The sequence below is a fragment of the Poromitra crassiceps genome (genome assembly GCF_964638095.1).
Source record: "Poromitra crassiceps genome assembly, chromosome: 1".
Lineage (NCBI taxonomy): Eukaryota > Metazoa > Chordata > Actinopteri > Beryciformes > Melamphaidae > Poromitra > Poromitra crassiceps.
The window spans coordinates 39,445,169-39,459,971 of NC_139623.1; the positions used below are offsets into that span (position 1 = coordinate 39,445,169).

Below are 14,803 nucleotides of genomic sequence, written 5' to 3' on the forward strand. Positions count from 1 at the left end.
CTACAGTGAAAGGTGAAATGACTCACGTGTCTTCTTGGCCGAATCTTCAACAAACAGAGAGGAGATGTCCTCGTCCACCCCCACCTCGTTCTTAGCGATGCAGGTGTACGCTCCCGTGTCCTCGTACCGCACGCTGCCAATGTACAACTCACTGCTGTTTGCTAGAGAGAGGAGAGGAAAGGAAAGGTACAAAAAAAAGACAAATGTGTTATCTTCCCTGTGGCATTTGAAGCTCTTATTCAGTGCAGTAAATTGACATCTCAGGCATTTAGTTGGCATTCAAATGCAGAGTGACACTAGAGGACAAACTTGGGAGTCAAGATGAAGTGAAGAAATGCCTGCTTAATATATGGGCCAAGGAATGCGTGTGATAGGAGCACCAGAGGAACTAAATTATGGCAGAGAGCGCAGACAAGTAGCTGAAGTTACAGAGACCTAAATCAGATTTGCTTTGACTCCCTTCTGTGCCAAAATCTCTAACCTGGCAGGATGACAGGTCATGAGAACTAAAGTCGAACACTGATTTGAAAAAGGAGGTTGCGCTTCAACAATGGGCCTCTCAGCAGAGTGCTACAGTAAACCCAAAATCCAAAGCATGGTCCAAAAAATGAAACGATGAAATAATGAAAAGGTCTTCTACCAGTTTCTGCCTCGAGCTCTGCACCTGCCCTATTCAGGCTTGGATGTGCGTGTCTCAACTTTTTTTCATAAAGAAAAGGTAGCACATCTCAAATGTCACTTATTTATTTGGCTCACATCACAATAGAAAAACGCTTAGAGGGGGCACGGTGACGCAGTGGTAAGCGCTGTCGCCTCACAGCTAGAAGGTCCTGGGTTCGATTCCCATCTGAGTGCTGAAGCAGTGCGTGCCCGCATGTCCTTGAGTGCACCACTGCCCGGGTGGGGTCGTCAAAAGGGCATTTCTGTGTGGAGTTTGCAGGTTCTCCCCGTGCCCCCTGGGGGTTTCCTTCATATAGGAACCCCACACCAAAACATGCAATATCCTGGTCGCTGAAGTGGTGCTGTCATGGCAAATTATTGTTCAAGTGTGTATTGATTGATTAATTATTAATTATGACAATTCTAAGATGTATTTTGTGAACTGTGTTCTTCATCAATGTGGAAGATTGCTGTTCAAGGAGAACATGTAAGTTCCTGTGGGAACCTGTGTCTTGTTTTGGGAAGTGTCTGTGGGAATAGACATTTGTTATGTATTCTAGTGAACATCAGATTAGCTACATGGCTGAATGGAAAGTACTGCCCTCCACGATGGGGGGGCGGGCATCGATAGTTTCAGTAGGCTATATGATGAGATGTAACATTGACTCGTGGCTCTTGTATTGACAAATGTAGTCAAGAGGAGACCTCCGTGCACGGAGATATTTGTGGAATAAAACCTCCTAAGAACATGTAAAACGGATATCTCATTATTGATGAATCAGCAGGGCATTGCAGTGAATTTTTCCTCCACAGTGCCTCCTCTGGTCATTAGGGGCGCCTGTTCGGAGGGAGGGGAACGGCTCTCCCCAGATCGGCAGAGGGTGGAGCAGCAACCAGGATAAACAAATTAAAATGAGCACTAATGGGGGATTAAAAATCTGGAAAAAATAAATATATATAATAGAAAAACGCGTAGGTATCTCGGCACAGAGCCTTCTTCAGAGCGTTTTGTCACTGTTTGTGGTCCTACTCGCCCCCCCCACCCCCATCTACCAAGCAATATTGTCTGCCTTGAGCTGCAGACCAGCCCGTGTTGTGAGGTGGAGGCGGCAGGTGAGGTGACGAAGCCTGTGTTAGGTCATGAAGGCAGCCTCAGAGACTGTAGCCTCCAGCTCTGTGTTAGGTCATGAAGGCAGCCTCAGAGACTGTAGTCTCCAGCTCTGTGTTAGGTCATGAAGGCAGCCTCAGAGACTGTAGCCTCCAGCTCTGTGTTAGGTCATGAAGGCAGCCTCAGAGACTGTAGCCTCCAGCTCTGTGTTAGGTCATGAAGGCAGCCTCAGAGACTGTAGCCTCCAGCTCTGTGTGTAGGTCATGAAGGCAGCCTCAGAGACTGTAGCCTCCAGCTCTGTGTGTAGGTCATGAAGGCAGCATCAGAGACTGTAGCCTCCAGCTGTGTGTGTAGGTCATGAAGGCAGCATCAGAGACTGTAGCCTCCAGCTTTCATCCTGTACATTGATATACAGCTCTCTCTCTGATGCTGCCTTTATGTAGCGCCGCCTTGATCATAACACAGCAGGTGTCAGGCTTCAGCATCACAGCCCATGTCATGTGACACGAGGAAATAAGCGCCTCTGTCTATTGGCAGCGGAGAGCTTGTGAATTGTTTCAGCCTTCTAACAGCGAGAGTCCACCAGACAAGCAACATGGAAGCTTGTACTCACATTTTCTCCTGGTTCACATTGAAAATTCTCTCAACTTTCTAATTGATGCCTATTGGGTTGTAAAATAGCAAGACATAACAGTTGATGCAAAGCTTTTTGCAATAGTGAAATGTCTTTTTAATTCTGATAATAGTCCTCCGTTGCAAATTCTCTTTTATCGCGGGAAAGTGTGTCATGCTTTGAAGTGAAACTGCCTTGAATGAGACACCACTTTAATTACTTCAAATTCATAATTATGTGCTGATCAATTTTGATTGAAAACCACTGAATCAACCACACGTGAGGTTTCCAGACCAAATTTCAAGCAGAAGGCCACACATGCATAACCTGATCACTCCGCGACGTCAATCAAGTTCTAGTATGACGTCAGCTATGTTGTTGTCAGTCAAGTCCAAGTATGGATCCCCTATCCTAGCCTATGCAGATGCCCTCCTCTCGCCTCAAGAGGAGCGCCACCATCCAATGGAGTCATGCGCCAAAGTATTTGCCATGCATGCCGATTGCTAAATAAAGTTTGTTAAATCCTACCATCCGACTTGTAGCAGTCTGTGGTGCCAGTGACTTTGAAGTTGTGCAGTTCTGCCTCCTGAACACTTAGGCCATGTTCAGACTAGGAGGCCTAATCTGATTTGTGAACTTTAGTGACCTATTAACAGGGGCGGACTGGGATCCTAATTCAGGCCGGGCATTAGATACCAAGCAGGCCAGGCCGATATGGGCCGACGCGTGTGCCGGCGTCCGAAGGGCGGCGGCGAAAAATTTGGGCCGTCTGAAGCCCAATTTGGGCCGTTTGAAGCCAGATTTGGGCCGTTTGAAGCCCAATTTGGGTCGTTTAAAGCCAGATTTGGGCCGTTTGAAGCCCGATTTGGGCCGTTTGAAGCCCAATTTGGGCCAAGTCCAATTTTACAATGAGATGCACCCACTTTAACCCTGAATAAAGTAATAAAACCACTAGTAAACCAGTAGGCGGCGCCTGGCCTGCTGTTCAGTGAGTGGCCTGGCCTGGCCTGCAAAAAAAAAAAAAAATTTTTTTTTTTTTTTTTGCAGGCCAGGCCAGGCCAGGCCACCGGGCATTTGCCCGACGTGCCCGATTATGCAGTCCGCCACTGCCTATTAATGATTCTAACGAGATTGGTTTTAGGAGTCTGGACGCTCCAAGTCTGATTTGTGTCACTTGTCCCAAACCACATAAGGTCTGGACACACAGATCCGACTTGCTTGCCCAAATCAGATTTGTGGCAGTGCGGACACACTTCCAAATCAGATTTGTGAAACCAAACCAAACCAATCAAGATAATGATGATTAACGACTTTAGCAGCAAACTTTCGGATTTGCCTGTAATGTAAACATGGCCTTAGTTGAGTTAGTTATTTGTATATTCAACAGCCACAAACTCAGCTTGCAGTCATCCATTGGCCTTGATGAATGTGAGGTACATGTTTGGTGCTAATGAGCTTGTTTTTCTGTCTGGAAAAACAGGTGAGACTCAATAACTCACTACAATTTAAGGTGTCAAGGCTTCTCTTTGATAGTGTTAAAAGAGGTTACTGTTTAACAAATCAAACAGTTAGGGATTTCAGGCAAAACTCCATTAGCTTACCGTTAGCTAGAGTGGTTTCTGGACCATCGACGGCTATCGATCCATCGGCCCCATTCAGTCATACTGTACACAACCAGTGCTTCATTTGTGGTTTTGGACGACCTGCATTCCGGTACTTATTTGTGTGGACCGGGCACCTGGTGGCATGAAACTTTTTTGTGTGTGCCTGTAATACAGTACTCCCAATAGTTGACTCTTCTTTCCTTCCCCCTCCCTTCTCAAAAACCTAAGGCCCCGATCGTACGCCTTAGTCAACCTGCACAAAACAGTGTTTGCGACTGCGCAGGCGATCTGCTATCTTCCACGCCTCGCACCTGCTAATTTGAGGCTGTGCGCCCGTGCGGCAAGATATCAAATCAGGTTTGAGCTCCAGACTGCGCTCGTGGCACAGATATGGGTGTGGCCAACTACAATCAGGCCACCTTAAATCCTGGCGTCATGCTATCTTATGCAGGGGTACAGACAATTGCATCTAGACGATCTCTGACCCAGCTCTTACTGCAATTTCCACCAGCACAGTGGTATTTTGCCATCTCGCCCTCTCTCTCTCTCTCTCTCTCTCTCTCCCTATCTCTCTCTCTTTGTACCAGCACGGTCCAGCTGAGTGTTGCATTTAGGTCAACTTCTAGGTGCATCATGACACGTTTGAATGATTGCATTATCTGTATTGAATATTGATGAGAAACTCAAAGCAGAATTTCTCTGGTAAATGTTTGAAGCCATTGCAGTTTCCTTTATTAGGATGTCTCATTAGCCTATAGAGTACGTAGGCATTTTTAAGTTCTGCACAGTGCAGTTATATCTTTAGTCTACTTGAAAGGCAGGTTTGTAAAAATGAGCATTACGGTATCTAATCTATATTCATAATAATCTAATATTGTTATAGGTCAGGTCATATAGTAATGTTTATGCGGTTACGTCTACAGTAACCTGTATGGCTACACTGAGCACCATCGTGCCTCCAATGCGCTTGTTGTCTTGATACGTTCCCAAACCTTTTCCCTCCACACCGACGCCTACTGCTCCGCTTCTACTCCGCCATCATACAAAGCATCATCACCTCATCCATAATTGTCTGGTTCGGCTCAGCTGATCAAACATCCAAATCCAAATTACAGCGCATTATCAATAAAGCAGCAAAAATCATTGGTTGTGACCTCCCCACCCTGGACTCCATATACACCTCCCGAACCATCACCCGTGCCTGTAAGATCATTAAGGACCCCTCCCACCCAGCCCACCCCCTGTTCCAGCCCCTCCCCTCAAAAAGACGATACAGATCAATTCCCACCAAAACTACCTGCTTCCAGTAGCGGAGCCAGAGGGGGGGCAAGGGGGCGGTCGCCCCAGGGCCCACTCGTCAGGGGGGCCCATCAAAAAAAAAAATTTTTTTTTTTTTTTTTTTTTTTTTTTGCAGGCCAGGCCACCTGGCTGGCAACCTGTGTTTTTATTTTTCTTCTTCAGAACAAGCTTGTCTGTAAAGTGGCTTCACTGTAGTCTTTCTTGGACATAATATTACTTGGCTCAGTGAGTGACAAATTGTGTTTTCGGATATAGGGGCTATCAGCTATTTTACAGTTGTGACTTAAAATGACTTTATTTAATAAAGTCAGTGGTGTGAGTCTGAGAGCAATTCAATCAATAGACAATAACATTGGTGTGTTTAAAATGAGATATTCCACTAAATATGGCTAAAACCGATTCAAACATGCAAAAAAGGCACATTTTTCTTCGCGGCCTGGCAGGCCCGGTTCTACGGGGGTGCAAAAGCATGCATTGCACCCTTATTTGTCTGCATGCTCAGTTGAAAAGTAAAAAAATGTATAAATGCTACAGCTGCACACTTACTGTTTAAACTTGAATTATAGTTGTTGTTTTTCTTTGTTCTTTGATGTGATTTTATGGCTTTTTGGCACCTATATGTAACCTTTTAAGGTTGAGATAATTGTATTATCATTATATGGTCCAAATATTTCAGTAAAGCACTTGAAACACTTGAAATATTCTTGCTTGGGTGGTATCATTCTACTTGAAATGATGGTCAAATGCATTATTTTTAGTAAAATAACATGTCAAATTTTTCGGCCGGCCGGCCTTTGGCCGGGCATCTGCACCCCTTCCTATCTAGGATGCACCCCTAGTCATCTTGTTCTGGAACCGGCCCTGCGGCCTGGCCTGGCCTTCAAAAAAAAAAAAAAAAAAAAAAAAAAAAAATTTTGATGGGGCCCCCCTAAGAGCTTCGCCCCCTCTGGGCTGATAGGGTCGCTCCGCCCCTGCCCGCTTCCAAAACAGTTACTTTCCCACAGCCATACGGACTCTGAACTCCCTCAGCACCCCTCTCCCTCTCCCCCCTCACCCTAACTTTACGTCTGTTGGTCTTGTATCCTGTATTTATGTATTTATTGTTGGAAGTGGGAACGGTGTAACTGTTTAATTGTCTAAATGTATCAATGTCCTGTTTCCATGTTTTGCCAGAGCTATAACATCATGTACTGAAACTAAATACCACCAACCTGGTTGCGTGGCAATAAAAGTATCTGAATCTGAATCTGACTCACGGGAACACCGACCTTGGTGTTCTGGAACACAATGCAATTCTCTCTCTCTCCCCCTCTCTCTTTCTCTCTCTCTCTAACAGGCTTTATCGACACACGAAAGTGTTGGTCACTCACTGATCCCCTCCCTCCCCCCCTCCCCCCTTCTCTCTTCTTTTTCCTCTCACTGTTCAACCACGGTATAGAGCTCAACAGTCATGTGACGTTTCTTGCCCCAGAAGTGAATTCCTCCATTTCTCCATAGACATTTCGAAAAATCCTTATATAACGAGTTTTAAGTTTTTATTTAAAAAAATAAAACGATTTTTTTGTAATTTTCTATCTTTTTTCCTATGTAGCCTACTTTTTTGTTTTTGCTGAAAGTAAAATGTTTTATGGTCACTCATGAGTCTCTGGAAGACTGGTTGGCTTGGTTCAAGCATCAAAACTTGTTATACAAGGATTTTTCAAAATTACTATAGAGAAAATTAATGGGGAATTCACTTCTGGGGCAAGAAACATCACATGACTGTTGAGTTCTATACAACCAATACTCTTTTTAGTATCCGTGTTTGCTTGCAGTTTTATATCATTCGACATTAAACAAAAATGGCTTTTTTTTATTACAATCCTGACATTACGGGGGATATGAGCAAGGCCAGATGAACAAATGAACCCTCCTCTAGGCTTTGCTACCTCTATAGAAACAGGGAAAGAGGATCAACACGGTCATCTACATAATCTGTTGTCCCACTCCTCCACTAAATGGTTAGAAAGTTCTCCCTTTTCTGCGTGTTGAACTCCTGCCCCCTGCCATTACCCACACTTGCTTGGCCAATCTGTGACTTTGGCGACCACAGTGTTTATGTGTTGGTGAACCTTGCAGAACCTCCCTTGTTTGAGTGTTTTGAGGGTTGATAACGAGCTATTACCACAGGTAATGACCCACACACAGCCAATAAACTCGTGCGTAATGAGAACTAGGCCATAAAAATAAGTCACGCTCTCTTCTGTGCTCTCTCTCTCTCTCTCTCTCTCTCTCTGTATGTGTGTGTGTGTGTGTGTGTGTGTGACATTGAGAGAGTGTCTTTAAAAACGCCCTTGCTGCCTGGATAAGTGGCTGCCTCGTCCTCCTCATGTGTACTTCATTTCATTTTCTCTCCGTCTTCATCTTTTTTTCCGTTTACTTCAAAATAATAGGTGTGTGCATCTGCTTCGAAAACCATCGCCCACTCACAATCAGCTGAGCATAATGGAGAAAGTTGGAGAGTCTGACCGCAATCTCACATTTCATCACCTCGGTGTGGAATGCAGATACATATATAAGGCACAATAAAAGAGTACAGCTGCTGTCAAGTGACACCGCTGTACCTTCAGCAACAACAACAAAGTGAGTCTGACAGAAAGCCAGCTTCATCTTGCGACTGTTCAACATGCGCTTGTGAAATTCTGCCTTGGTTTATGAAGGTTTTCAGGTCTTGACGGTAAAATACCAGCCTAGCAAACCATCCTGACCACGTGAACTTACATTCTGCTGTGTTCTGCAGATCAGTCTGGCCCCCAGCAATTTTCAGAAATGACAAAGTCCAATCAGGGACCTGCCACATAGTTGACAATGTAACCGGCCAATCACGGATGCCGCAGGCAAAGCAGTAATGGCGTCTGCCGAAGCAACGAGGGGTAGTGTTAACATTAGTAGAGTAGTAAACACATCCATAAGTGCAGATATTGCAGAAACACACTCAATTACAACAATTAAACAAGAAGAAGAGTATGCACCAGCTGTGTTTCTCGGCGGAAAATATCTTTGCCGTTCTTTCGACTGCATTTGGATTGGATTTGGCGACGCTGATTGGCTGAAGGAATTGTCTGTCAAGGCAAGTACTCCCACCCACTGAAATGGCTGTGGACGGCTTGGTTACGTAGAGCCAAACAGAACGTGAGATCACGTTATCGGGATGGTTTTCACCAGGCTTAATATCATTGCGATTCAAAAACAACACTCGCTCAGATGTGACATACACCCTAACATTTTTCCTGGCACTCTCCATTGTCGGCTACCCAAAAAATGGCAACACAACAACAACAACAACAACAACAACAATGAAAGACTCGTCACCTATGAGAGAGAGTTGTTTGGAGGATCTGGGCTGTAGGTCCATGCCGTTCTTCAGCCAGAGAAGTTTGGGATTGGGGATGCCGTCGGCGTGGCAGTGGAGGCTGGCAGAGACACCAGGCTCCTGGGCCTGGGTCTCTGGATACACCAAGATCACTGGAGGCACTGGACATGTACACACACACACACACACACACACACACACACACACACAAACAGGGAGAGAAGAGAGGGATGTGTGAAAACATAATTACACACTGTTTCATGGTAGAGTACAACTCCTGGGGGAATATATCACAAACAACCACACACGCAGCGGGGCTGAGAGAAATTTGTCTCACGCAGCCGCTGAATATATTCACATAACAAGGATCCAAGAGCTGTGGGCCTGCTTTATTACCACTGGAGTCCTGCATGGAATAGATGCTGAACATATCTCCCATTTACCACCTCCTCTGGGGGAGAAGACTGCAAACAAACCAGGTACAAATATAAAGGGGGGAATGAAATACGCGGTAATAGTTTACATGAACAGGTAAAGCCGTTTTCCTTTTGAATATGATCCCTTAGTTCGTAGTTCCTGAACAACAGCTTCATAACAAATGCAGCACATGGAATGTTCTTGAATTCATATTCAGTCCATGTGTCAGTTTTCATTAGGGGTTTGTGTGTTATTTATACCCTTTGCAATGTCTGCAGTTCATTAAAAGGATATAAAAAAAGGGGGGGGGACTGTCGTTAACTTGGGTTAGTCATGACAATTTGAGTTATCTCTTCATTCTATGGGTAGTCTGATTGGTCAAAAATGTGTGTTGATATTCCCATAGTGCAAACTGTGCTGCATCAAAAACAGTGATTCTTGCTACGCTAACTCTGGCGTCAAGCGGGGAGTACTGTTGCTCTGTGATGTTTCTTCCTCTCTCCCATTTTTTATGTTATGGATGTAATCCACTTTGAAGAAAACTTTTTGATGAGTCCCCATGCATTTGGAAACCATTGTATACAAGTCATAATACCCTGGAGGGAGTGCTTGACTGTGATGGGTGATACTGATGATGTGAAGCTGAGCTACGTAGGGCCATATGAAATCAGTTATTTTTTCAAATTCTGTTGTATTTCTCATTTTAATTTTAGTTTAGGGGTTAGGATCCATATATATATATATATATATTCTGCAAAATTCCATGTTTTAGAGTTGATTCCATATTTATTACCAAATTCCATGATTCCGTCCGTTTTTTCCGTTTTGTGAAAATCATATGGCCCTATCCACCTTATTTTTGAATGCCCCATAAAATAATTATGGGTACAAGGTCCGGTTTAACGTGACTTGATTGTTGCAGCTTGCCATTTCCTAAAATGGTATTCTACTTGATTTGAAAACTCTGCAGGCAAGATGGCCGTCTATACTCCTCCGAGCTAGAATTCATAGCCCATAAACTAACATAACTTGGCCTATAAGTATGTAACATACCAAATAAAACAAACAGTAATGTCTTTATTTGATGTAGAATGCAGAGGACATGTAACTGTTTTGTTAAACTCGTGTTCCAGGAATATTGTATTTACTGCGCTGCTCTAAAATAACGTTACTGGCGCGCGCCTCAGAGAGCCTGTTCGTCCTGGAAGCCACTCACTTTGCGCCAGAACACAATCGATTTGGGGGTGGAACACGCCAGGATTGGCCAACGCCAACGCCAGTGCCCAGAACTGTCAAATCAAATCATCGACAGAGACGCTATGGCCCGCCTCCCAGTATTTTCAGTGTATCAGAGATACATACACATGATGCATTGCGCTCTTAAAGGGATATTTATCGACGAGATTTTTGCCAAGCTGGACAGACGGGTGTCAAGCTGTCAGCAACAAGGCTAGGAGGATTACACTGGAAGAAGCACCCATAGGCATCATGGCAGCTAGAAATAAGGTGGATAGCTACGGCATCGTCATCCCCGTGATCACAGTAAAGACGGAAACGTCGGGTATCATCGCTGTATTAACGCAACATGATGCAAGCCATCCAGTAGTTTAACATGGCGCTAGGCTGCTCTCCATCCCCCCTCACCTCACCCCACCCCACCCCACCCTGTCTCCGTTTATTAAGAAAATACTTTGAATCCCCAACACCAACACATGGCAATTCCCCTCTCCAGATAACCTCAGAACCTCAAACAGTAGTCCATTTCCCAAAGATGCAGCTGTACTGCTTTTCAATTAGCCCTAAACCCCGCTCCCACAAACAACACAATAACACCTATTGTCCTACACCCCCCACCTGGGGGGGGGGGGGGGGGGGGGGGGGGGGGTTATCTTTGATTGGCTACAATGTAGGTATAGGTATTAGGTAGGTAGGTGGGAGGCTTTTAAATGCCTTCCTCCCTGGGTTCTCATCGGAGAGAGGCCTAGTAATCACTCGTTGAAGGGTAGCAGAGAAGAGAAGACTTACGCAAATGATCCATCTGAGCAAGAGTGCCAGCCAACCAAAGCCAGTGTGTGTGTGTGTGTGTGTGTGTGTGGAGGGGGGGGTGCGTGCGTGTGTGTCCACTGGTTTTTCGATGTGTGTTTTCATGCTCTGTGTGGAATCAATTGAATACATTGAATTGAATGCACACACACAATTAGTTTTCAATCTGGCACATGAAGCGCTGAAGTGATCTTGTGTTTTTCCATGTGGACACATGTGGGCGGAGCCGCTTTGATGCAGTGCTTTGACAGTCGTGATCCTGCGAGCCACTTGTATGAATAACACAGTTATGATTAATTCTCCCTGTGCGAAACAAATCACTTTGACAAACCACATCTTCCACAGGGCTTTATCCATTTATCTGATGACTAAACCAAGAGTGCATTGCGTATAAAAGCCTATGTAATATCTAGAATATGTACACACTCAAAACAGACTTAAAACAAAACATAAATAAATATATAACGAACGTAATAACAACTGCAGTCTATACTTAATCCTCATAAAGTACACTTTAAGTCCTGACAAAGCCGCCACAACAGTGCAGCCATTACTTTCTGCAAAGCAGCATTTGGGATTATTCCCTCTCAATTCAGAAAGCATATTAAAAGGGCAGTTCATTTGCCCGGGATTTCCACAGCTTTTTCGTTAAATGAGATACAGTATAAGAAATGTAGTCAAATGGGTTCTATAGAAACATTTCATAACAGAGATTTTTTTTTTTTTTTTTTATATACAGGGGGAGTCTCACTAGTCGTGTTTCCATTACCCTCAGAAATGCGCAAAATCTAAATATCGCAATAGAAAGTGGGTAATGGAAACACGTAAATTTCAAAAAACCTCCCAAATATCGCAAAAAGTTTTTGCGCTCTCATGAGGTGGTTTTTCAGACGTGTCGATATAGCAGTTTATCGCAAAAGTGTAATGGAAACACATTTTTCGCATTTGCATGTCATGTGATGGGTCACATGACATGCAAATGCGAAAAATGTGTTTCCTTTCCTTCTCCTTTGGAAAAGGAGCGGAAAATGAAAGGAAAATGAGGGAGAAAGGGTTCGATAAACCGTGGCAAAACCTCCGCAGCAAGTGGAAAACTTTTAAGCAACGCTACCTAGCAGAAAGACGAGTGTTGTGCAAAAGTGGAGCTGGGGAAAATAGATCATGTTTAATGACAGAAATCGGTCCATGGTGACAGGTTGCTTGTCTGTGTGCGCGCAGTTGTAGGCTACCTTTTTTCCTCTGCCTCTCGCGCTCACTGCATTCACCGCAGCCAGCAACATGTTCTTTTGAATTGATAATCAGGCTCGTTTATATGCGTTGTAACTTCATGTGGTGATTTGCATTGACCGTTGGTTAGATTTGAGCATGCAGGGGACGGGATATGGGGCAGATCCCCGTGCATAATCACTGTGGCAGCTGCTGCAACGGGGAATTGCGTTCAGGTGTGTGCGCCGTCACTCAAACTCAACTTCAATGGAAACGCCTACAAGTCGCAATTGTACATTGTCGAAGTTGTAGAAATATCGCAATTATTTTGCGAAAAACTGTAATGGAAACACAGCTAGTGAGAGCAATGCTCTCTTTTTCAGGAGTGCCCTGTTCACATTCACACACACATTCATACCTGGAAGCTGACCAGTACAACCACAGTCTGATCTGCTGGCCACTGATCAGCTCCACTGGAGCAGATGGGGTTAAGGGCCTTGCTCAAGGGCACCTCAGTGGTGGTAATGAGGGAGGGGCAAGCGCTGCCTTTTCACTTTCCCCACCCAGATTTATCCTGCCGGTCCCGGGGATTGAACCGACGACCTTCCGGTCACAAGCTCGCTTCTCTAACCATTGGGCCACCACTGCCCCCCAGAATCCCTGGTGGGAGAGAATCTGTGATATATACATATACATACACATACATATACATATATACACATATATATATATACCTATATATACTGGAGGAGTTAATGACCAACCTAGCCTTTCATGTTTCCTCTGATGTCTTTCTCATCTTTTCTCTTTTCTCTGTTCTCCTTTTGACTCTTAGTGGAAGTCTTTATTTAGAACATGTATTCTCAAATACACTACTGCCGCATGCGCTAGGACGTGTCATCAGTGATGTTATCTGGGGTCGTAAGGTGTTTCGGGTCTGTCAACATCATACACCCTCGCCCAGTAGACCCAGCCGAGGCCAATTAAGACCCCGACTCACGTCCCAGAAGCCGCTACGGATCAGCCTTACTACTCTATCTGCAACGTTGCCCGCGGGAGGGGTAAAAGAGAACCCAATCCGCTGCAATAGAGCTAGTGCTACGCCGCAGTATTGGCCCTTCGGTGCATGGAGGATCTAGGCTCTGTGGGTTTCTCCCGGCCGTGCTCCTCCTTCGTCTCACCAGACCCCCCTCATGTCAAAGGCAATCCAGAGGCTGAAGGGATGCCTCAAGGACGCCTCAAGAGGGCCTGTGCGCTGCACGTCATTTACCTGCGTCGAGCACCTCGCTCTAGCCTGGAGGACCCCAGGCCGCGCCGATCTTGCGCAGATTTTCAGGAGGCTAATCCGTAGCGTTTGTGGATTTCTCCCTCACGAGAGAGCCAAGATGGGGTGCTAATCCCATCCCGTACCGGGTTGCCGTCTCTCCGGCCGTCAACTGTCTCTCCAGTAAATACTGTAAATAGTGATGGGTATATGTTGATTTGTGGTTTTTTCCCCCTTCGATAGGTAGCCTATCGTCCTTGGGAAAACAGTGATATATGTATTATATATATATACATTTTTTCCCCCCACATTCATATCCCCATTTGTAAATTGTTTGATGTCATATTTGTGTCATTGTTTTTCCTATTATTATTATTCAAAATGGCTGCTAATGACATCACTGTGGAGGAGGGTATATAAACCTCCCATTTTTCAGTGTTCTGCTTGACTCTGAGGAAGACAGACTTGTCTGTCGAAACGTCAGTCAGCCCCTTCTATTAAAACGTGCAGACGGAAAAGAGTGCTCCGGTGTCTTTACTTCGGGTAGTCTGTGTGAAGTGCCCAGGTAAAATATTATTTTATATATATATATATATATATATATATATATATATATATATATATATATATATATATATATATATATATATACATACATCAAGTAGGAGGTGCCAGGTTTGATTCCGAGTGTCCCCATGTAACTATGCTTGAGAAAGACACTGAGAGTTCAATACTAAAATACCTAAATACAAATAATACTACTGATAGTACTAGGTTTAATGAAGAATTTTCAATGTTATTATTTTTCTTTTCCAACTTCAGATGTTGCCGTCACTGGTCAGATGACGATCTTCTGCTTCTGGTTTTTAGTGGGGGGTCCATACTGATGTTGTATGGAGGAACCCCCCAGGGGAGCAGGGGGAGAACATGCAAACTCCAGACAGAAAGGCTCTTTTGACACTGGGCACTAGGCACTGAAGACATGGGGGGGGGGGGGGAGGCTGCTGAGGGTGGGGATCGAACCCAGAACATTCTAGCTGTGAGGATGCCATTACATATGACGTTATCGTGTCGTTTACCAAGAACTTGCAATCATGTCGGTGGGGGGACATTTTATTGTCCCTCTATTTCCAAACTCATTTCGGTGAGCCTGCAGAAGGCTTTGCTAGATGAGGGACACTGTTAAATGAGGAAATGGCATTTCCTCATTCCTCACAACATACATCAGCGGATATGT

General features: G+C 44.7%; 1 protein-coding gene across 1 annotated transcript in view; it reads right to left on the minus strand.

Annotated features, from left to right (window-relative positions):
* fstl4 (follistatin-like 4) overlaps positions 1-14,803 on the minus strand; it is a gene marked incomplete at both ends in the record, with an annotated part of 526,243 nt that overhangs the window by 36,724 nt on the left and 474,716 nt on the right. Inside the window, 2 exon segments of the mRNA XM_083649857.1 lie at positions 27-161; positions 8,636-8,797. Coding sequence (XP_083505983.1) covers positions 27-161; positions 8,636-8,797 — 297 coding nt within the window.